The 23,916-nt window shown below is 42.9% G+C and overlaps 1 protein-coding gene across 7 annotated transcripts in view; it reads right to left on the bottom strand.

The window, feature by feature from the left end:
- Positions 1–744: 744 nt before the first annotated feature.
- LOC115151016 (transcriptional enhancer factor TEF-5) overlaps positions 745–23,916 on the bottom strand; it is a 39,640-nt gene continuing 16,468 nt past the window's right edge. The window contains exons 3-15 of one of the 7 annotated variants that reach the window (XM_029694908.1): positions 22,890–23,135; positions 15,396–15,460; positions 14,649–14,711; positions 12,543–12,554; positions 8,538–8,666; positions 8,328–8,371; positions 8,127–8,183; positions 7,239–7,303; positions 6,684–6,820; positions 6,313–6,486; positions 5,148–5,291; positions 3,153–3,305; positions 745–2,933 (exon numbers count right to left, since the gene is read on the bottom strand). In XM_029694908.1, coding sequence (XP_029550768.1) covers positions 2,820–2,933; positions 3,153–3,305; positions 5,148–5,291; positions 6,313–6,486; positions 6,684–6,820; positions 7,239–7,303; positions 8,127–8,183; positions 8,328–8,371; positions 8,538–8,666; positions 12,543–12,554; positions 14,649–14,711; positions 15,396–15,460; positions 22,890–23,013 — 1,281 coding nt within the window. In that variant the 5' untranslated portion in view covers positions 23,014–23,135 and the 3' untranslated portion in view covers positions 745–2,819. Of the gene's footprint in view, positions 2,934–3,152; positions 3,306–5,147; positions 5,292–6,312; positions 6,487–6,683; positions 6,821–7,238; positions 7,304–8,126; positions 8,184–8,327; positions 8,372–8,537; positions 8,667–12,542; positions 12,555–14,648; positions 14,712–14,841; positions 14,905–15,395; positions 15,461–22,889; positions 23,136–23,916 lie in introns of all 7 variants that reach the window. The other 6 variants (XM_029694907.1, XM_029694910.1, XM_029694911.1 and 3 more) reach the window with 6 other exon arrangements.

The following is a 23,916-nucleotide window of genomic DNA, read 5'->3' as shown; positions in this document are numbered from 1 at the left end:
CATTTGCACCCATTGTATATAGACCTTTTCTATTGTATTATTGACTGTTTGTTTATTCCATGTGTAACTCTGTGTTGTTGTTTGTGTCGCACAAACAGGTCGCAGTTGTAAATGAGAACTTGTTCTCAACTAGCCTACCTGGTTAAATAAAGGTGAAATAAAAAAAGTTGTCTTAAAAGCATCATTACGCACAGACACTGCGGCAGACTTGACCTACACATCTGGCCTGTGTCTGTGCTTGCACCTCTGAGAATCTGGGGTCATTAATTTTCCCTAAAAGGCTGTGTCAAACATTGATTTCTCCAGTCAGTGCATACAAATAGTATAAAAGACTGTATCTTGACAATATACCTGAATAAAGCTTACTCCACAGGTGGTTGGTGGCACCTTAATTGGGGAGAACGGTGGTAAAGGCTGGAGTGGAATTGGTGGAATGGTATCAAATACAACAAACACATGGTTTCCAGGTGATTGATGCCATTCCATTTGCTCCGTTCCAGCCATTATTGTGAGCCGTCCTCCCCTCAGCAGCTTCCACTGGCCTACTCTTGTGTTTGTCCTTGTCCTCAAGTAGACTACGGAATTGTGAAATTACATCATAGTTAGAAATGTGACAGAGGACCAAGGGAAGTATACTGTACAATATATTGCACATGCAATGACTATTTAAACAGTATAACAATGGTGCCATCTACAATAGTTAAGAGACAATGTGTCTAATCTGGAAAGAACTGCATTGACCACTCAAATTACAAACATGTTTTAATGGGTTTTCTGGGGAAAAATGGCCCCAAAGGCACAATGTGTCTTTTATTGTTAGATTATACATATTTTTTGATTGGATTATATAATACAACCCCCCTTACTTCGAAGATAACATACAAAAATGCAATGCACAATTGGTAACCAAGGCCACAGTAAACCACCTATTAACCAAAAAAACTTGCCCACACCATTCAGATTATGATACATAACATCTCATCATCAATGTCAACAAAAACACGTTTTCAACGGATGCATATGGCTTCCAATGAAAGTCAAAAAAAGAAAACAACAAACAAAAATATGAATTATGATAATTAAAAAAACAAGGGCCTGTAAAAAAAGGTACAATTGAGACATCCGCTAGTAAAGATTAAGCAGTCATTTTAAATCTAGCTTTTGAAGTATGACATTCAAATCCTGGTGTACTAAATCCACCATAGAAAGTCTGATGTATGAATTCTTCTGACAGAAGCCCAGTGAACCATCCAAGGCAGAGACCATCCCCTATCTAGATCCATGGGATGACAGTTATCTTGTCTTTAGTATAAAGTTTAGCTCAGCAATACTTGTAACACCTCCATTGCCATGGCAAAGGATAAACACATAGCCCAGCCCAGCCCTCCCACCATTCGTTTCAATATAAATAACAATCAATGGTCACACACCACAGCACAGAGAGGATAGGTCTTTTTTTAGAAACATAAAAGCTGTTTTTCATTGGCCGATGGCATTGACAAATTAAGAGTAGAATTTCTTGAGATAGCTTTTGTTTTTTATTGGTTACATTTACAAAAGAGAAACTTCTCTTACATCATGTAGGCCTACAATCAGACTAAATGTGAAATACATCAATTGGGATTTCTCAAATGGGGAGATTGGATAAGAAAACCTGGAGTTCTTACATTAGTTGAACTCACCCTTACATTTGGTCAGTTACAATTTGGCAAGTTCTAATCGGGCGAATTATCAAGCCATGTTTTTAAGAAAACAGTGTTGAATCCCCTCCACTCTAAGAGAACATCTATAGTCTCTGTGCCGAGTTAAATTTAATCACAAATATAAACACGTCCCCAAAATACTCCTATGTAACACATTCCTGTAGCATCCACTGACTCACAGTACAGAAACAGTTCATTTCAATATCATAACTAAAGGCAGAAAATAAACATTTGTTGCTTCACCCTTTCTTGATATTTTAAGTGCACCACAGCACATAGATGTGTTGTTGTCTAGACCCAATAAGCCAAGGGTTTCGAAACTGAATGATCTGATCGTGCTATCCCCTTACTGTACATGTGGACTGCAGCCAAACTTGTAACCATTCATGACAACACATCAATTGAAAACAAATAAGAGTTTCATTCATCTCTGTCCGTAACACAATGTGCCTGGATAAGAAGTGTGCTTCAAGGATCTAGATAAGGGCGAACTGCATAGTAATGTTCAGTTTCCAATTAATTGATGCATGTACATCGGTCTGGTTTCTTTCTGTTTATTTAAAGACAAGAGGTAGTAAATAAGGCATTCCAGAGAGGCTGGCAATCAATCAATACTTGTCTTTGGAGAAAGGCACTTGGCTAACGTCCTATCTAATTTATCAACACCACTCGGTCGGAAAGTTCTACTTTTTGATTATTTTGGGTTTGCTCTTCTTCGATGGTCCTTGTAGCTGTACCGTTCCAATCTATACACTTATTCCCATTGCTTAGAGTGTGTTCCCTTGGAGACAACTCTCTTAACCTTGTACACCTTCTCATTCCCTCAGTGAAAACATCTCAAGCTACTGTACATTTGTCATTACCAATATGACCCACTTTGTCTTAGCACATTTAAATATATGGTTAATAAGTTGCCTTTCCTGTCTGTTGAGACTTCATCCTTTTTCCTATTTTACCAAAACATGTGTGGAAGTATAAAATCTGTTCATGTCAGTTCATTCTAACGTCGTTTTGAATGTTTCTTGGCAGTTGAGCAGTCTGTGTGTACTGTACAGATTGTGTCACGCAGTACTTTGGAAGCCGATTCCCAAACCTCCCTGCAGAACGGTGGGTGGGTCAGTCTTTGACAAGCCTGTAGACGTGGTACTGTGCCCCGTGTTCACTCGTTGAGACCTCAAACACAAACGCTATACACAGCAAGGTCTCCTGAGTATCACGGTTTGTCACCACCTGAAGGAGGAAGCGTGTCAAAATTAGATAAGAAACATGATCCAGCTATGGTCTTGCAGCAGGTGAAAGACAGTAAATATCGTCAATTATTCAATTAGCAAAGCAAAACAACATGAGGTCAAAAACATATCACCCAGCTATTGTCCTATGACCACGGTTGAAATATCAGTCCATTGCCAAATTGTAAGTTAGTTAGTATCTTGCAATGCAGTATGTTACCTGAAGGATGGTAAAGTTTTCCAGAACACTATTCATCATGTATTTTTCTGGCAGGTGTTTGAGCTTGTGGATGAAGTTGATCATGTACTCGCACATGGGAGAGCGGTGGATCCTGTAGACACACTTCCCTCCTTCCATTCGGGCGTACTCCGTCTGAAATTCACACACACACAGATTTTAAAACTCTTACCCAAAACGGCAAACAATCTTAGTTGAAGTAAATACAGTTTACATACACTTAGGTTGGAGTCATTAAAACTAGTTTTTCAACCACTCCACAAATGTCTTGCTAACAAACTATAGTTTTGGTAAGTCGGTTAGGACATCTACTTTGTGCATGACACAAGTAATTTTTCCCAACAATTGTTTACAGACAGATTATTTCACTTATAATTCACTGTATCACAATTCCAGTGGGTCAGAAGTTTACATACACTAAGTTGACTGTGCCTTCAAACAGCTTGAAAAATTCCAGAAAATGATGTCTTGGCTTTAAAAGCTTCTGATAGGCTAATTGGCATCATTTGAGTCAATTGGAGGTATACCTGTGGATGTATTTCAGGGCCTACCTTCAAACTCAGTGCCTCTTTGCTTGACATCATGGGAAAATCAAAAGAAATCAGCCAAGACCTCAGAAAAAAAATTGTGGACCTCCACAAGTCTGGTTCATCATTGGGAGCAATTTCCAAACGCCTGAAGGTAACACTTTCATCTGTACAAACAATAGTATGCAAGTATAAACACCATAAGACCACGCAGCCGCCATACTGCTCAGGAAGGAGACGCATTCTGTCTCCTAGAGATGATTGTACTTTGGTGCGAAAAGTGTAAATCAATCCCAGAACAACAGCAAAGGACCTTGTGAAGATGCTGGAGGAAACCGGTACAAAAGTATCTATATCCACAGTAAAACGAGTCCTATATTGACATAACCTGAAAGGCCTCTCAGCAAGGAAGAAGCCACTGCTCCAAAACCGCCATAAAAAAAGCCAGACTACGGTTTGCAACTGCACATGGGGACAAAGATCATAATTTTTGGAGAAATGTCCTCTGGTCTGATGAAACAAAAATATAACTGTTTGGCCATAATGACCATTGTTATGTTTGGAGGAAAAAGGGGGAGGCTTGCAAGCCGAAGAATACCATCCCAACCGTGAAGCACGGGGGTGGCAGCATCATGTTGTGGGGGTGCTTTGCTGCAGGAGGGACTGGTGCACTTCACAAAATAGATGGCATCATGAGGATGGAAAATCATGTGGATATATTGAAGCAACATCTCAAGACATCAGTCAGGAAGTTATAGCTTGGTCGCAAATGGTTCTTCCAAATGGACAATTACCCCAAGCATACTTCCAAAATTGTGGCAAAATGGCGTAAGGACAACAAAGTCAAGGTTTTGGAGTAGCCATCACAAAGCCCTGACCTCAATCCTATAGAAAACTTGTGGGCAGCACTGAAAAAGTGTGTGCGAGCAAGGAGGCCTACAAACCTGACTCAGTTACACCAGCTCTGTCAGGAAGAATGGGACAAAATTCACCCAACTTATTGTTGGAAGGCTACACCCGAAACATCTGACCCAAGTTAAACAATTTACAGGCAATGTTAACAAATACTAATTGAGTGTATGTAAACTTCTGACCCACTGGGAATGTGATGAAAGAAATAAAATCATTCTCTCTACTACCGGTACTCATTCTTAAAATAAAATGGTGATCCTAACTGACATAAAACAGGGAATATTTACTAGGATTAAATGTCAGGAATTGTGAAAAACTGAGTTTAAATGTATTTGGCTAAGGTGTATGTAAACTTCTGACTTCAACTGTATAATATATACAGTATAGTTTCTGAGAGTAAATTGACACAATTTAATTCCCATTTCGTTTAACCTTAATCTAACCAGTTAAGTCATTTAAGTGCCACTCCTAATTTACCATGACGGCCTGACAGCTGTTTTTGTGTCCATAATGCATACCCAGTTGAAAGTGGCCTCACCTCTACTTTCTCGACCACCTGTTTGCCGAATGAGCAGACTTTGGTGGAGACGGTGATGGTCATGTTCTCAGAGCTGCTGTATTGGCTGCTGACTCCATAGAAGGAGCCTGGGCCATCCTGCATGCCACTGCTGTTAAGATCCGCCTGCAGAGAGGACACACAGGACGAGTCAGATTAACGCTCAGCTAACAGGCCTAAACCCTCAAATAATTTTTTTTTCTTCTTATTCTACTCTAAATGAGAGAATAATCAAACCACCAAAAGGGACTGTGTGACAGTGTAGGTTTAAATGTGTGAAAGATGTATTTTTCTGTTTATCAACTATGTTTTCAATCCACACATTTCTCTGTAAAGCAGGGATCCTCAACTAGATTCAGCTGCAGGTTGATTCCGATTTTTTTTTTTTGAGCTAATGGTCAGGGGCCGACACATAATTACAAATAATTTGTAGACTGCAAGAAGCCCAAACAGATACTATTTGACTAAAACATAATTTCAAACCTTGCTTACATTTGTATACGATCACACCTGTCTATTATACTGTACTTGGGAACAGATTTTCAAAATTCGGAGTGTACAAAACATTAGGAACACCTTCCTAATATCGAGTTGCAACCCCTTTTGCCCTTAGAACAGCCTCAATTCAATGCGGCATGGACTCTACAAGGTGCCGAAAGCGTTCCATAGGGATGCTGACCCATGTTGACTCCAGTGCTTCCCACAGTTGTGTCAAGTTGGCTGGATGTCCTTTGGGTGGATGACCTTTCTTGATACACACGGGAAACTGTTGAGCGCGGCACCTACTACCATACCCTGTTCAAAGGCACTTACATCTTTTGTCTTGCCCATTCACCCTTTGAATGGCACACATACACAATCCATGTCTCAAGGCATCCATGTCTCAAGGCATCCAATCCATGTCTCTTCCCCTTCATCTACACTTATTGAAGGGGATTTAACAAGTGACATCAATACGGGATCATAGCTTTCACCTGGATTCAACTTGGGGGACCAAATAAAACTACCCAAGGGACAAATTCGGGCCGCCAGTTTGGGAACCCTGCTGTAAAGCAGTCAAGGTGAGGATCAAGTAATAGTAAAAGTGATTTGTCAAACCATCAGTAATAAATACAACAGTGAGAAAGATGACGTCATAATTACCCACCCAAAATTTGACTAGGAAAAAGGCATTCTGGGGGCCTTTCTCATAAAGCTCTTTGAGTCCGCCTTTCTTCTCTGGGAACTTGTCGTAGATCTGCCTGATGTCCACTGCCTCCAGCAGAGGGTCGCTGTACGAGGGGTTGGTCTGACCAATGTGGACAAACAGGTGTTTGCTGTACTGCAGGGTAGAGAGAGAGAGAGAGAAAGATGGTCAGACCAGCTGCGATGACAGAAGTCTAGCTTGGCCATACTGAGTTAGTGCTAGACATAGTCTGGCTCGTCTGACTATGTGTACCGTAAAAACAAAGGCTTTTATCTGCAATTAGGACTGTTTGGTTAATGTGGTTGGGTGCTGTTGTTGGTTTGGTGACTCACGTTGTCAGGGTCCCTCTGCATCTCCATAAAAGCAGAGTACTCTAGCATCCGCAGCTTGGAGGAGGCGATGGTCCGGTCCTGCCACACGGGTACTGCCGTAGCAGCCGGGGGGAGGGGGGGTGCCAAGGGTTCATAGGCTTAGAGAGAGAGAGAGAGACAGTCAGGCTGAGGTCTCAGAAGATGTTTCATTTCTGCATTAATGTTAAGCACCAGATATATTGCTGATGTGTATGTTATATTGGGGCGGCAGGTAGCCTAGTGGTTAGAGCGTTGGCCCAGTAACCGAAAGGTTTATGGATCGAATCCCCGCGCTGACAAGGTAAACATCTGTCGTTCTGCCCCTGAACAAGGCAGTTAACCCACTGTTCCCCTGTATGCTGTCATTGTAAATAAGAATTTGTTCTTAACTGACTTGCCTAGTTAAATATTATTTTAAAAAATTAAGCAAGTTTCATTTCTGGCATCTTGGGACTGGTCTCAGTTGTAAAACATATTTTTAGAAATCATGAAGCATGAATGAATGGAGATGAAAATTAAATTGGACTCTATACTCACTTGATATAGGTGGGGGGGCAGGGCCTGGTAGGTTTGGGTATGGAGACTGTGCAAAAGGTTTGATACTGAAAGAGATCGATCGTAACATCACATCATTGTTACTGTACATTTAGGAGTCAAACTTTTCAATATTCCTTATCCAACTCTTAGTTGAAAAAACACATTTCCAAAAGTGAAATTCCATGTGAAACCTGGTTATGCTAGTGGCATGTGGGCTTCATTTGGCATGTCAGACAGACGTGGATCCACAGTGTTATGACTAGTGTCTCAACATAGGCATGTGTCTGTGGCTGCACCAGCTAGGTGTAAGTCCACCTCTGCTTAACGCTGTCATATTGCACTACGCCATACACTTAGTGACGCTATTTACATACTCTGATTGATTGGTTCATTGATTGATCGATTTCATTTGATAGATGTTTGTTGTCCTTCATGGGGACATTCTCTGCTCATTTGTGACACTCATCATTTCAGAGGGATGCTTGAGAGTGTCACACCAACGTTCCCAATGGGCCAATTCCGTAAAAATCCATATGCTTTTTCTTTGTGCAAGTAATGCTTTGAAGTCAATGGAAGAGTTTCTTTAAATTTGGAATGACAAACATGAACATGGAAGTTAGGTGATGTCAGGGACTGATTCTACTGCCAGTTTGTCTTGAAATCGCCCTTTTGCGTGACGTTTTTACACCACGAATGGCTTTGTGATTTACATTCCAAATGGTCAAAACGGAACGACGTTCCAAACAAATCCAGCATTGTGATTGGTCTTCTCGCTCTCAGACGTGAAGCCGGCTGTGGCCTGTTTGTCGAATGAGTGCAAGAGCAGGAAGCATACTGAAGCAGAGTTAGTGCTGCCTTGTGCTATAGCTGGACCAGGAGGGAACTTACGCATAGCTGTTGCGGCCAAGCCCAGGAATCCTTCCCGGGTTGAGCTCTAGAACCAGCCTGATGTGCACAAATGCGATCCGTTAAACGTGCCAAAGAGAACCCACCACTCCACTCACACCAAGTGTCAATCAATCAATCAAATGCATTGTCCAAACATACAACCTGAACCTGTCACTCAACAGATAGTTAAGTCATACTCACTCCTGAGAGGGGCCAGGTTGTCCTGGGATAGGGCCTGGCCAAAACTGTAAGGCGAAGATGACAGAATCAGTTGCTCAGGTAATTTACTGTACTGTTTTCACATAGCCTACATCAATTACTAGTATAACAATAATGTTTAAATACTTGTAAATAGTGTCAATGCAGAGAGAGCAATCATTGAAATCTCAAACCCAGTGTAGAAGGGCTCACCCTGGCTTGCGGGGGGTAGGGAGAATGGGGCAGCGGGGGCAGCTGGCTCTTGATCAGGCTTGGCGACACAATCTGAGCAGACGACAGAGCAGCCATGTTCTGGAGAGCCTTGTCTTTAGACGCCTGGTCCTGTGGACGAGAAGGGAGAGGTGAGGGAGATGCACCACTAGGGGGCAGTCTAATACCTAGTACATACACTGAGTGCGCAAAACATTAAGGACACCTTTTCTAATATTGAGTTGATTTAAAAAGCGACATCCAATAAAGGATCATAGCTTTCACAGGTATTCACCTGGTCGGACTGTCATGGAAAGAGCAGGTGTTCTTAATGTTTTGTACACTGATGTGATATAACTACTAGGCTAGTCACAGTGCCCCAAGAGAAACACAGTTGGTTTAATAGTCATACAACAGTTACAACTAAACTCAGCAAAAAAAAGAAACGTCCTCTCACTGTCAACTATTTTCAGCAAACTTAACATGCGTAAATATTTGTATGAACATAATATTCAACAACAAACAAACTGAACAAGTTCCACAGACGTGACTAACAGAAATTGAATAATGTGTCTCTGAACAAAGGGGAGGGGGTCAACATCAAAAGTAACAGTCAGTATCTTGTGTGGCCACCAGCTGCATTAAGTACTGCAGTGCATCTCCTCCTCGTGGACTGCACCAGATTTGCCAGTTCTTGCTGTGAGATGTTACCCCACTCTTCCACCAAGGCACCTGCAAGTTCCCGGACATTTCTGGGCGGAATGGCCCTAGCCCTCACCCTCCGATCCAACAGGTCCCAGAGGTGCTCAATGGGATTGAGATCCAGGCTCTTCGCTGGCCATGGCAGAACACTGACATTCCTGTCATGTAGGAAATCACGCACAGAACGAGCAGTATGGCTGGTGGCATTGTCATGCTGGAGGGTCATGTCAGGATGAGCCTGCAGGAAGGGTACCACATGAGGGAGGACGATGTCTTCCCTGTAACGCATAGCGTTGAGATTGCCTGCAATGACAACAAGCTCAGTCCGATGATGCTGTGACACACCGCCCCAGACCATGATGGACCCTCCACCCCAAAATCGATCCCGCTCCAGAGTACAGGCCTCGGTGTAACGCTCATTCCTTCGACGACAAAAGTGAATCCGACCAGAGAGACAAAACCGCGACTCGTCAGTGAAGAGCACTTTTTGCCAGTCCTGTCTGGTCCAGCGACGGTGGCTTTGTGCCCATAGGCAACGCTGTTGCCAGTGAGGACCTGCCTTACAACAGGCCTACAAGCCCTCAGTCCAGCCTCTCTCAGCCTATTGCGGACAGTCTGAGCACTGATGGAGGTATTGTGCGTTCCTGGTGTAACTCGGGCAGTTGTTGTTGCCATCCTGTACCTGTCCCGCAGGTGTGATGTTGGGATGTACCAATCCTGTGCAGTTGTTACATGTGGTCTGCCACTGCGAGGACGGTCAGCTGTCTGTCCTGTCTCCCTGTACCGCTGTCTTAGGCGTCTCACAGTACAGACATTGCAATGTATTGTCCTGGCCACAGTCCTCATGCCTCCTTGCAGCATGCCTAAGGCACGTTCACGCAGATGAGCAGGAATCCTGGGCATCTTTCTTTTGGTGTTTTTCAGTCAGTAGAAAGGCCTTTTTAGTGTCTTAAGTTTTCAGAACTGTGACCTTTAATTGCCTACCGTCTGTAAGCTGTTCGTGTCTTAACGACTGTTTCACAGGTGCATGTTCATTAATTGTTTATGGTTCATTGAACAAGCATGGGGAAACAGTGTTTTAAACCCTATACAATGAAGATCTGTGAAGTTATTTGGATTTTTACAAATTATCTTTGAAAGGCAGGGTCCTGAAAAAGGGACGTTTCTTTTTTTTGCTGAGTTTATTACTACTATCACAACATTTATACTGTAATCTAAAATGATCGGAGCTTTTTATGTACTCTCATTAGGCTCTTAAACAAACATACAACAGATCTGAGTCTCGAAAATGAACACTTTGCAGCAACTACGTTTGGAGTACTACTTGGCTACAGTCACTGAAAAGAAGCCGTCAAGAGAACATCTATATACTGGTATGATTAATTGTACCATTCAACAATGAGCAGATGAAAAAGCTTTCAAGCCACATAATCAAACAGAACATTCCAGGAGTCACATGATTCTAATTTAGTCGAGACCTTGAAGGAAAGCATCCTTCAGAAAGAGTTTGTCTCTGAGAAAATCTGGTTGATGCCACCACTCTTTTATTATGGAAAAAGACAGAATAGAAAATACGACTGCAATAGAAAAAATTCCTGTTTCATAACACAGACCTAATGGCTGCATTGACAAATACACTGCACTGTATTTGGTCAGATTGCAATGGGTATGATTGTGATTGATTTGCCTGGAATGTTCCGCTGATTGTAATTGCCAGAGATATAAAAAATCAAGCGTAGATGGTTATGGTTAAGCTTGGCATGTTTGTACCTGGACATTCAAGAGCATTCGGCCCTACTTGTATGTTTACCCCAACAATAATGCTTCAACGTCACTTTCAGTGTATGTCTCACAACTTCCACAGATCCAGTATCTGACACTCTATAGCAATATCACGAAACTAGTGTCACGGCACAAAGTACAGAGGGGACAGTTAAGTTGCACTACACTCCCCATGATTATTTGGTATGGGAGCTGTGAATTAAAGTGATATCAGGACCCCTGCCAGAAATAGGAAGGGGGGGGGGTGTAAAGTGGATCTGAAAGGCCAAGCCTTTTGGTGTAGTTGCACAGTGATGAGAATGTGAGATTTCCTAGGGTGAGAAACAGCATATCCTACATTAGCCTTGTTGGATAGTATTACTACATGTCTTGAAATGGGAATGAAATGTCTGTAAAAGCAGAAGAAAGCTGACCTAAAGAGTTTAAATTCAAAATCTTTAGTGTAAACAAAGTCAAATGAAAGTTACAAAAACACAGGTCGTGTGTGGTACAGGTAGTGGTGATTTGCAGTGCAGTATAGTTAAGCAATAAGGCCCAAGAGGGTGTGTTATATGGCCAATATACCATAGCTAAGGGATGTTCTTAGGTTACGACGCAACGCGGAGTGCCTGGACACAGCCCTTTTATCCGTGATATATTGGCCATATACCACAAACCCCCGAGGTGCCTTATTGCTATTATAAACTGGTTACCAATGTGATAAGGAGCAGTAAAAATAAATGTTTTGTCATACCCATGGTATACGGTCTGATATACCATGGCTGTCAGCCAATCAGCATTCAGGGCTCGAACCACCCAGTTTATAACTGACTATAGACACCGGCAACGTTTTGTTTTCTCTACATTATTACAATGTACTGTGATGATTCTAGCACTAAATGGTGTAAGTGCATCCCTAGGTTAAGTTGTACAGTACACATTGGTGGTGGATGGGGTCTTATAATATAAAGCTCCCTGAACATAAGCGCTACATAAATGCTTTGCCTCAGAATTGGACAAGAAAATCAAAGTGAAATGAATTCCAATATTATCTAAGTGATGCTCAATGGAATCAAAGCGTGATGTTTATCTGAAAAAAATGTTTCTGTTTTGGCATGCAGGTTTGACCATGCCTTAACGTTCTCTTGGATCACAATAGCCTATGGACATGGAACTGACATGAAATGTTTGCTAATGCTGCTGCAAACCTTCCTTGTGTTTACGTATTTAGCAGACACTGAACAAGCGTTACAAAGAAGGCCTGGCTTGTGAGAGGAAAGTATATCTCAGAAGACGCAGCCCTCGGAGAAGCAGAATCCCCCTGCACAAGCAAGCTGCTCAGTGTTTAGCACAATCAGGTACGATGCACAGCAATGTGGTTCCAAGCACACACATTCCCAATTTTTTTTTTTCCTAAGCATTTCTTTATTATGGGATAGCAGTGGGGTTGGGTTGCCATGCCAGCAGAGGGCATTAGCAGAGTGGACAATGCACTGGCACCGCCAAGCAGGGGGGAAGCAAATCGCAAAAGTCAAATCCACTTACCAAATTCATGGCCTGAATCAAAGGAAAGAGAAACGATTAGTATACACATCTAACTGCATATACCTAAACGGATATGCTGATAAACTATGGGCTTATAGGCTGTGTCAGTACATACTAAATACAGCAACAATAAAGTTCAAGATGTACTGTAGGCCACTAGGATGTTGAAATAAAACATTTCTTAGCCCTGAAGAAAAGTTCGGTGACACTTTAACGAAAAGACAACAGGTAGAATGCATTATGATGCACTCAAATGCATTGTAAGACTTCACAATGACTTAGTATCATCTCCTTTTGAGCCTGTCGAATGTGTGTATATATATTTTTTTTTTCTTCATACAAAGGCAGAACATAGTACGAGTTAATAATTAAACATCATAAGCACTTATAACAAGTAATCATTTATTATATCTTTTGGTTCTTAGTTTGCGAGCTGCAGATATGTCACATCAGTAAACTCAATACAAAGACTAGAGCAGAACACGATACCAACTATGGCATTACTTACATAGTTCTAGCTAAATAACCTAGAAGGAGCCATGAATAATATAAGGGAAAGCAACATCGAAGGGGAGCTGAATTTAACTATGGGACAGGAACTACGCAAGTAGGGACAATCATGTAGGGAATATCCCCCTCATGGGAAAAAAAAATGTCCAAACATTGGGGTGGTTAAAATAATGGGGGTTCCCTATCTTATCAGATTCTCTCTACTAGATACGGTCAACTAGAATACCTCCTAAGTCTTAATAAATAGAGAAGTCTAAAGGTCCAATAAACTTCCAATAAAGGCAAATGGTGAACTACCAATTGCATTTTTGCTAAATGATTCATTAACACACTTTAACACAATTTCCTCAGACACACTATTGTATTTAAAAAAAATAATTTTGAACCTTTTATTTAACTAGGCAAGAACAAATTCTTATTTACAATGGCCTACCAGTGAACAGTGGGTTAACTACCTTGTTCAGGAGCTGAACGACAGATTTTTAACCTTGTCAGCTCGGGGATCCATCCAGCAACCTTTCGGTTACTGGCCCAACGCTCTAACCATTAGGCTACCCGCTGCCCCAAAACGTGGATTCACTTTGTGTTATGTTTGCAGTTGTTTTAGGGTTGAGGGATAGATTAAAGACCTAGAGTTGGATGAGGATTGATATAACAAACACCTGCCTGCCATCCTCCAATGGACGAAAGGCAAGTGGCATATATTCTGCTGAATATAAGCTTAGAAACATCAAAGGAGAATCAGGTTTGAGGAATAGGTTACACTCAATATGGTCTAGAAATAGAAGTAGTAGAAGTGGTATAGAAGTATACAGCTAACACAGTTCTAAGCATACTGCTCTAGTAGTGTAAACATGCATGCAGGTTTCAATATAACATTTAGCTCTAGGTCTTTGCATACAGTTAGAGTAGTTAACTCTCATACAGGAGGACATTCCAATAGATCCAATGGAGATTGGGGTCAGAGCGGAGAGAAGGGTTGAAGGCAGAGGAAGAGCTGAGGAAAGCCTATCGGCAGAAGCATGGCTGGCATAGGTACAGTAGGGACAGACGTGGAGCTGTAGCGACAAGGCCATCATGTGCCAACACCTTTCACCATAGACAGATCATACTGCTCACAGCATTGCTCTAGGCTACACCACAGGCTGAGTTACTGTATACATGACAAGCAGTAGAATGAAGCCGGCTCATGCTATAATATCATTTCTTTACAGCTTTGTACTGTACTAAACGTTGAGATGTATTGCAATGGTCAAAAGATGACCATGTTTTTAGCCTGTAGCTCTCTGTGCCATGCATGCATGGTAGCTACTAGCTTTAGCATGGTAGCTATTAGCTTTAGCTAAGTTCACTATTCTCTCCCAAACACGTTAGCCTATATGATGACTCATGCAGTGACCTGAAGCCCATACACCCCTATGCAGACTGAGAGTCTCATACTGTACTGTTTGCCACTACAGGTATTTTCTAGTCATGGAGCACCAATCCATGTATGGCTGTAATAGGAACTAAAGTGCACAAAATGGAGCTAATTGGTTAGCGCAAAGCAAAGCCTTGACCAGCCCCGCCCTGCCCAGCCCGCAGAGAAGCGCATACCTTCAGCTTTGACTGGATCTCGCGAGATTTTCTCCGGGCGAGAACTTGCAAATGGCTAGAAACCTGCAGAGGAGAAGAGCCAAGAGGGAAAGAGAAAAGGAGACAGAGAGAAGAGAAGAGAAGAGAGGCCATAACCAAAGAGGAAAGAGATGCCCAGTCACAGTTGGCTGGAGGACCGTTCGGTAGCACCTACCTTGATACCCGCTTGGTATTCTCGAACTTTCTTCCGTGCTAACACCTGTATGTGACTAGATACCTAAAGGGGTGCGAGACAGTTTTAAGCATCATAGAGCATGCACACGCACAGACACACACACACACACAGATGTATGTCTGCTCGCTCGCTCGCGCGCACGCACAAACACACACAATATTATACAGATATTAACTCAAACATTAAGTTAATGCAATTCACACGCTACTCTAAAAAATATATAGATGGATATATATTTTGATTTGTGTTGGATGGTGTTAACTGTCTTCAATACAAATACGAAAGACAGTCAAATCTAATTTCTACAAACTAAAAGTACAGTTGGCCGAGTTCTTACTGCAAAACATATTTGTTTAGTTCCCAGTTTCTAAATGTTAAAGCTGCAGTATATTTAACATGTCTTGTAGTTTCTCCAGCCTTAAGACTTCTAACAATAAATTGAGGTAAAATTAAGTCATTATAAATGTTTGAGTCTGAATGGTTAATTGTTTTAATCAGCCCATTGCTCTAAAATAAAAATCTAATATTGATACCTGTTTTCTTGTGCGGGTTTTGCCTGTCCTCAGCTTGATGTACCTGGCTATCAACTCATTGCGACCTGGAATAGGAAGTAGAAGAATTCCATGAAAAATACAGCATGCAAAAGAGACAAATCTGATTTAGGCATTCATTTGTGAAACATTGGCTTTTCTAGAGCTGGTACACAAATAATCAATGAGTGGGCACTGATCTACGATCAGCTAAGCATTTTCCACCCTAGGTTGTTCAGATTTGGAAAGAAAAGACTGATCCTAGATCTGTGTCTATGTGCAACTTTTATCATGGCTCCGGATAAAAGTTGCCCATGATTCTACACAACAAACACAAGGTGGAGCTAAAGGTATGCTGCTAAATATCTACAGGGGCTGAACAATATACTAGGTGAAGCACACCATTCATCTCCCAAAAGGTGGTTCTTAGGAACACACAGATTACCCAGCCTTTCAGTCAGTGGGTGAACATTCCTATATACCACTGACACTGGGACATGGCTAGCATAGTTTTTTTTTAAAGAGGCATATAATACAACTGCAACGGACTGTTTCAACAGCTTTTTTTCCATTTCATTAGCGTGTTTGACTTTTAGATCATGCGGTCACATAATTACAGACGCAGTACTTGAAAAACGTGTTCTCTTTTATTTTTTTTATTGTAACATCTACACTCGACATTCTGCACAAACAGGTCAGCAGAGAAGTGCCTTCTATTCTTGGCTTTAAAGGCTTTAGTCCTGACAGACGATAGGGGCTTCAAAAGGGTTACTTTTATTTGAATGCAACTTCTCTGGATGTTTTTCAAATGAGAGAGCAACAGAACAATGGAATCTGTCAATGCTCTAAGCAATTAGTATTTACCAGCCTTGTCTGGTCATGTTTGTTGGATTTGCCCGGTACAGTTTGTGTATCTTTGTCCTAGGTAAGGAAGTCTGCATTTCAAAACATCCAATTTTGACATTTGCTGATTGGTAAGATAAATTATTGGAATTTTCCGATGTGAATGTGCATCAGTGTGTGTATGTGAAAGAAGGAGAGAGAGAAATAGAGGAAGAAAGAGAGACAACAGCTGTACCATCATGAATAATGACTCCCTCACTCACTGAGAGTAACTGAGAGCTAGCCATGAGTTCATTACACTTCTCTCTAAAACACACACACACACACTCAGTCCAGGTTATGAACAAAGGACAGCTAAAGCTTCACATTATCGCAAACCAAGGATAAAAAAAGCCCTGTGACAGGCCAGACCAACTGACTTCAGACAGCACAGCAGACATAATGACAGGAGAAAAGCTAACGTGCCTTTTTCACACACTCCTTGGCCCTTGGCCTCCTTTAGGCTCTGCTCTGCTTGGTGTAATTACTCCTTCTCCCTTCTCTCTCTCTCCAATGAGCAGAGTTTAGCTGAGCAGGCCTCTCTCTCTCTCTCTCTAATGACCAGAGTTTAGCTGAACAGGCCTCTCTCGCTCCAATGAGCTGAGCTTAGCTGAGCAGGCCTCTCTCGCTCTCTTTCTCCAATGAGCTGAGCAGGCTTCTCTCTCTCCAACATCTCGCTCTCTCTCCATTAAGCTGAGCTTAGCTGAGCAGGCCTCTATCTTCCTCTCTCTCGCCATTGAGCTGCCTGGCCTGCCGATACTAAATTGCGGCAGCCAGCCAGTCAGATAGCCAGCCGGCCAGCCCTCCGCCTCTCCCCCAGGCTCAGGAGGGACACGCCTGCCCCAGCGCCTCCGCATTCTTAGCATTCCTCCCAGCTTGTCACATCTGTGCTAGCCAGTCTGATTGGCCAGGGCCCTGCGAGCGCAGCCAGTGCCTGTAAGGACTGCGGACACATACATGCGCACAGCGCTAAGCTAATGGGCTTCACGTCCAAGGGTTGGTTGGCAGGGCTGTGGGAGAGGGTGGGGTGAGGGGACGGTATTGGAGCGGGAGGTATGGGGGCGGGTGGGGGGGGTGGCAGCTGAGGGTATAATTCTGGAAGGAGACACAAAGCCATAACTGTTTTTGCCAAAAACTGCCACCTGGCATCAAGGCCGCCCACACGCCACACACCCCTCACTTCCCAAAACAACCCATGCGTGTGACCCCTTACCCAACGGACAGTAACACCTGCCACTGACCGTCGCAGTCAGGAGGTGGGAGAGAACAATTATAACCCCCCCTACCCCCTGGCCTGGCCCACTGACCCCTACTCTCCTTAGTCCAACTGCTACTCTCAATCTCCTGGACTGAGGGAGCAGTGGAACTAACTAACATGCTGACCATACCGGCTGCGTGCGTGCGCATGTTGATTTTGTCTATCCCCACCAGATGCGTTCATGACACGCAGGTTAAAGTACCAAAAACCAACTGAACCAACTATATTATTTGGGGACAGATCGAAACACACACCACTGTTGCTAGGTAATTTGTCCTGTGAGATAAACATTGGGTTGTTGTTTTATCTGAAACGAATATGTTCCTTTTTTGTTGTTGCTGGATCTTTGTAGAATTGGGAAAACCTAGTTCGTTTTTAGTTCATTTGATTAATCTCTCCTCGTTCATCATTGTTCTTCTTCTGTGGATTTTAGATAGCGGTTGGCAACCAACTTTAAGGTGTGGACCTCGTTCATCTTTCGATCACCCTCATGGCTATATTCTTGTAAAAAGCAATGAGTTGATGGGAAAGGCAGGAATTGCAGCACGTCAAGCGTCTAAAGTAGAACCTGTCTACACAGACGTGCGCGAGCAGTTTGGATGAAATGATTGAATAACATGCATGTGTACATTTTTATTTTTCAAAGCTTGCGCACGCAACGCGACTGGTGTGGTCCGCATGTAATTGCTTCTAAAAATCCGCGCCATCCGTACTGAAAACAGATTGTCAGCACAAAAATAACGGGACTTGAGCTTAATTTACAGAGGCTGTTCTAAGAAATGGTGTGTTCTGTGTGTCTTCATTAAATGTTGTAACTAACTTGGGTTGAAAACCATGGAATAAGCTTGTCTTTTGCCTGGCCTGACATGACTATTGCAAAGTAGAAGATTGGGTTTGAGAGGCAGGCTGGCTAAGCCTGTTCAGACTAGACAGAGGGGTCAGCTAGGCGGAAGGAAAGGGGCCTCCTAGGCCCCAAGTCAGGTGGTGGACAGGTTGGCACACACACACACACACCACCGAGAAACACAACTGGTGCACACACACACACACACACACACACACACACACACACACACACACACACACACACACACACACACAGAGGATGGACTTTTTGTACATCTTCCTCTCTCTCCTTCCTATCTCTATCGCATCTCCCCCCACTCTTCCTCACCCTGTTTACCATCACCTCTCTCTCTCTCTCTGTCGCTCTCTCAGATTGCTCAACACCCACTCAGTGCAGTTTGCAGAGCCCCGCGGGCTGACTTTGCTGTGCTTAACCTCTTCCCTGCCAGGACACGCCTATCCTTTTTCTTTTACTGCCTGTCCACTGGAATTTTCCACTTCCACACTGAGATGGGGAGCGGAGGTAACTCACTGCTGCACTGTCCCTCCCCTCCCTCCTGCTGTCTCTTATCAAGCTCGCTCTCTCTCGCTCCATAACTCTCGCCCACCTTTCACATTGAGGTAATACTAAATTGCTAACATACTGTTCGGCCATCACAGAGAACATGCCTGACATTTCAGCTAGAGGCTAACAGGGAAACACCAGGCCCTCTCAGTCATCACACGCTTCTCTCCTCTCCCATCTATCAAACTGATGCACAGTATAGAATACTCATCCACCCACTGCAGCTTATATTACTCTGTCCTTCTACTAACTCTGTTCATGCAATGAACCCATCGCTCATTCCTGGCAGCTCACAAAGGTCACTAAGAGACATGAGCTTCCCTCCAGCGCCCCATTTGCTGTTTTTTTCCCTTCTTACCCAGGCTCGGCGAGGCGGAGGTGTGCTCAGGGCTTGGCAACGTCTTCCTCCAGCGCTAACACAGGTGAACAACATGTCAGTAGTGCCCCACCACAAAACAAGACAGGCCACATTTTTTGACACACACTCATCCACCAAAGATCCCTGTCTTCCACCTGTCTGTCCCCTTAAAACCCGCTGGGTGCTCAGTTGCCCCAACAGACACAGATACATGGCCTGGCATCTATGCTCCTACCATTTTTGTGGGTTTTCTACTTATTGATTTTTTTTATTTTTTATTCCACATTCTATTTTCCATTTCAAGGTCATCTGACATTCTGACCATTGAGGAAATCTGGTCAATTCTGAGCGCCACATGATACCCGAGGTTAATAGTCATCACGGAATACCAAGGTTTCCCACAAGAACATTCCTTGTGGAAAAATCCAGATGTAATTCCCAATGGTAGGAATAATGATGACTTGCTTGGTTTTGGAGGCTACGGTGTTAGGCTAGCAGCGCTCCCCCAGTCTGAGACTGTGAAGTAGAAAGCGTTACACGCAGTGCAATCGTTAAAATTCCCCCGGCCTCACGTCAGGGCAGGATTTAGATGTCTGAGGTCATCGCCTTGTGAGAAGGCTTCTTCAGGGACGGGGGCATGCCTCGGCGCTGCCAGAAGGGCCTCAGATGACTGGATAGGGTGTTTACTGCACTGGAAAAAAGCAGGCGCTGTTTTTGACCTCTACTGGGGGTCCTGACACTGTGCTGCAAAGGGAGGAAACGCACTGTGGGGTTGACCTGCCACTTCTGTTGTGCTTGTTTTCTGACAAACAATATTGAGCTATAGGCTCTGAACACTCACTGTCCTGCCAAACCAGGAGAGGGGCCGCCATCTTGCTTTCCCATTAAAGTCTCTTCTTCAATAGACTCAAGGGGAAGGTCAATAGACAGACAGGTCAAACCATGGCAATGTTGTCAGAGCAAACAGTGCAGTTCTGCACTGCAATAAATGCGTTATCGCTAATAGGCAATACATAAACAAATTCACAGACACATGGAAGTGGTGCTAAACTGGTCCATTCTCATTCTAAGAACCTCTCACCAAGTAAGCCAAAAATGAAATAGCATTTAGCCGCAGGTCCCTCTGACATATAGCCAGGTCACTGAATACGCTCATAAGCTAGCTAGCCATCCAGTCAAATCAGATATCGTTGAAATGACGTAAATGGAACTGGTGGCAGACTCAACACCACAGGCGAGCTAATCAGAGCTCTGGCCTTGTTTAGACCACAGCCAGCTCAGCCTATGATACTGGTATGTTCTCTGAAACAGCCCAGAAACGCTAGTACAGCGGCAGCTAGTACAGCAACAGATAGCACAGCGGCAACTAACAGCTGAGTCATCTGAGGTATGTGTGTGTCTATCCACTAACATTAAAATCTCTCAGATCCCAAAGAATTAGATTCCTGACAGACGCATGCTAAAACATTCCATTTGACAACAGCAAGGACAGAAAAACAACACAGTCATGAAAAGAATCCCCTAAATATATAGTCTTGAAATACTTTCTGATAGAAGTCAATGGTGGATTTAAAAAGGTTGACGGTACAGGCTTTGATTAAACTGAGACATTAACAATAATTAAAGGACTTGCACAACTGGACTTGAGGAGACCCGGTCTATATCATGCTGGTGAACATAACATTGTTCCCCAAACCAAAAGATGTTTCGTGAGGAGAATGTGAAGTCAAACCCCCTGAATAAGCCTCATCTCAGCCCGTGCCCCATGCATTTCCTGACGATTCACATTTAAATTTGTTTTAGGTCCTCCTTGGCTGTCTGATTCAAACCAGCAGCCCAGCCTGCCGAGGCCCTTTTTTCTCACCCATCAGAGGGAGAGAGTGGGAGATCAAAATAACTTAAGACAAATGCAGCCAGTTTCTAACACCTGGATCTTTCACGATTCTAAACCAGCAACTTGCCAATTCCTCCATCTGGATGCAGAGGAATTCAGCACCTAAATTGCTCTCTCCACCTGCGATTTAATGAACATGCTGGTGGAGGAAATAGCTTAGACCCCTAAAGGACCTTGTGAAGGATTAAAACGCTTTTTAAAGTGTTTTTGTTTCCATGGTTTGATTTATGGCATTGAGATAATCATTGCAATGCTGTCCAACTGGTTCAAGAAGCAGCAAAAGCTACTCTTGAGACCAGGTGAGCATGACTACTTATTGTAAGAAGCACCTTAGTGTTAGACTGACATGAGTCTAATGAATGGCACTTGGTTTTGCTGCATAAGCAGAGAGCAGGTTTTGCCAGTGGTGGAAAAAGTACTAAATTCTCATACTTGAGTAAAAGTAAAGATACCTTAACAGAAAATGACTCAAGTAAAAGTGAAAGTCACCCAGTAAAATACTACTTCAGTAAAAGTAAAAACATATTTGGTTTAAAATATACTTGAGTATCAAAAGTAAATGTAATTGCTAAAATGTACTTAAGTATCAAAAGTAAAAGTATAAATAATTTCAAATTCCTTATATTAAGAAAACCAGACAATTTTTCCTGTCAAAATGTAACAAGTTTTTTTGGGTGTCAGGGAAAATGTAGGGAGTAAAAAGTACATTATTTTCTTTAGGAATGTAGAAGTACAATTAAAAGTTGGAAAAATATATAAATAATACCCCAAAAAACTACTTAATAGTACTTTCAAGTATGTTTACACCACTGGGTTTTGTCACTTTCCTAATCCACAGTAGGCTGCAGATGTACTGTACTGCAGATGAGGAAGAGAAAAGCAATACATGATGGGTGGCATAGCTGGAGACGGCACAGACAGGTGATGAAAGAACCAGTTTGGAGCTCTAAGGAAAGCCAGGTGAAAACCAGGCTGAGGGGAGCTGCCTCTTGTGTCTTCTGGGTAGCTCAGCTCAACTGCTGTGTTCTAGTGAGACTGGAAGAACCAGCCCCTGGGTCAGTGGAAGACGAGCTCAGACTTGTTCTGTAGAGCACTCAGAAAAAAAATAGGCTACATCTTAGCCTGTGACACAATCGTATGGGAGGGGCGGGAAACTTTGCTTTCTTTGCCTAATGGATTGTGCAAGGACAACTAGAGCCTTAACACGACATCCTTCTGTGGTGATCAGAATGATGAGAAAGAATCCATTAACAGTAATAATGAACATCAACATCTTTCTATAGACTACAAACTGCTGAGGTGTTTTCCCACCGTCACTCCAGAAGGGAATGGGATCCAAATACATTGAGCCACAGGCGTTTTCAATGAATGAGCCAGAAAGGGATGCAGGGCAAATTAACACGTGGACTAAGTTTGGTGCGTGTCCATGCGTGCGTGCACCAAATAGTACAGAAGTGCATAAATGACTTAGTTCTGTATCTAAAACTTTAAATTAATTATGTTAGGTATAACTAGACAAACTACTGAATCTGGTTTGGTTGACGACAAAGAAAGGCTCTTGAGAGGTCAAACATTAACAATGTGGCTGATGGAGACAATCAAACCACAGCACTCTATTTTGGCATCTACATTGATGATGAAAAACATCATACATTTATTTTTACTGTGCGTTTGTGTGTATGTGTTTTACTCACCGTACATCTTGCCTTCGTCTGAGAGGATGATTTTCCTCCGTCCACAGGGGGGGTAGATGGCCAGGGCCTCCTGGAAGCTTTGCTCTATGTCTGGGCTCCACACTCCCTCGGCGTCCCCGTCCATGGCCTTGTCCAGCTCATCGTTCGCCTCGTCCAGCCCATCCCCCGGGCTACCGTTGGCATTCCACTCGTTGGAAGCAATGGTGGCGGCTCACCCTGGGCCCGACCCCGAGCCCCACAGAGGATCTGGGAGAGAGAGAGACCTTCATTAACATTTATCAATTTAGTCATTTAGCACAGTAGTTACCAAACTGTGCCCCCCCCAAAAAGAGGAACCCAGTCCAGCTTTCAACCTACTCTTGAAAGTTGTAATAATAGAATGCACAAGGTGCAATTTCGAAATTGGGTAGTGCATCATCAGTTTTCCTCATCATGTCAGTCATTGCATACCTTAGAGAGCTACTTATAACTTGTCAGAAATGTCCAGATCAACTAGCCCATGTTTGCTAATGTTTTTTAGCTAGGTTTTTTTTAGCCCATAGATTTTGTTGTAATGTTTGAGTCATTAAAATATCACATGAATACACATTAGACATGGCAAAATGTATAGAATTGCAAGAAAAGTAGCTTTAAAACAGCAATATTTTCTCTGATCCCCATGACAAAAAGTGTAGAATTGCAGGAAATACGCTTTAAACCTGGAAAATGTTCTCTCCACCAACAAGAGGGATGTGAACAGTTTGTGTCGTGAACAGTGCTTGTGCCCATAGAAATAGATATAGTGCGTACGCGCTTGCAGGTTTGACACTCTTATCCAGAGTGAATTACAATAGTGAGGCATACAGATTCATACTTTCATTCCGAAAAAGGTACGTTGTAATTGTTGTCGACAGCTTCACCGTCACCATTAGCTGGCAAGTGCATTTCAAATTCTGCCTTATAAAGTAGGCTCATTTTGGTCTCAGCTGTCTGTTTTCATTGAAATCATAAAATCTGTATAAATAAACAATACAGCCACTAATTATTA

The sequence above is a fragment of the Salmo trutta genome, chromosome 16 (assembly GCF_901001165.1).
Source record: "Salmo trutta chromosome 16, fSalTru1.1, whole genome shotgun sequence".
Taxonomy (NCBI): Eukaryota; Metazoa; Chordata; class Actinopteri; order Salmoniformes; family Salmonidae; genus Salmo; species Salmo trutta.
Note: the sequence above shows the minus strand (reverse complement) of the source record. Positions and strands in the feature narration are given on the sequence as shown.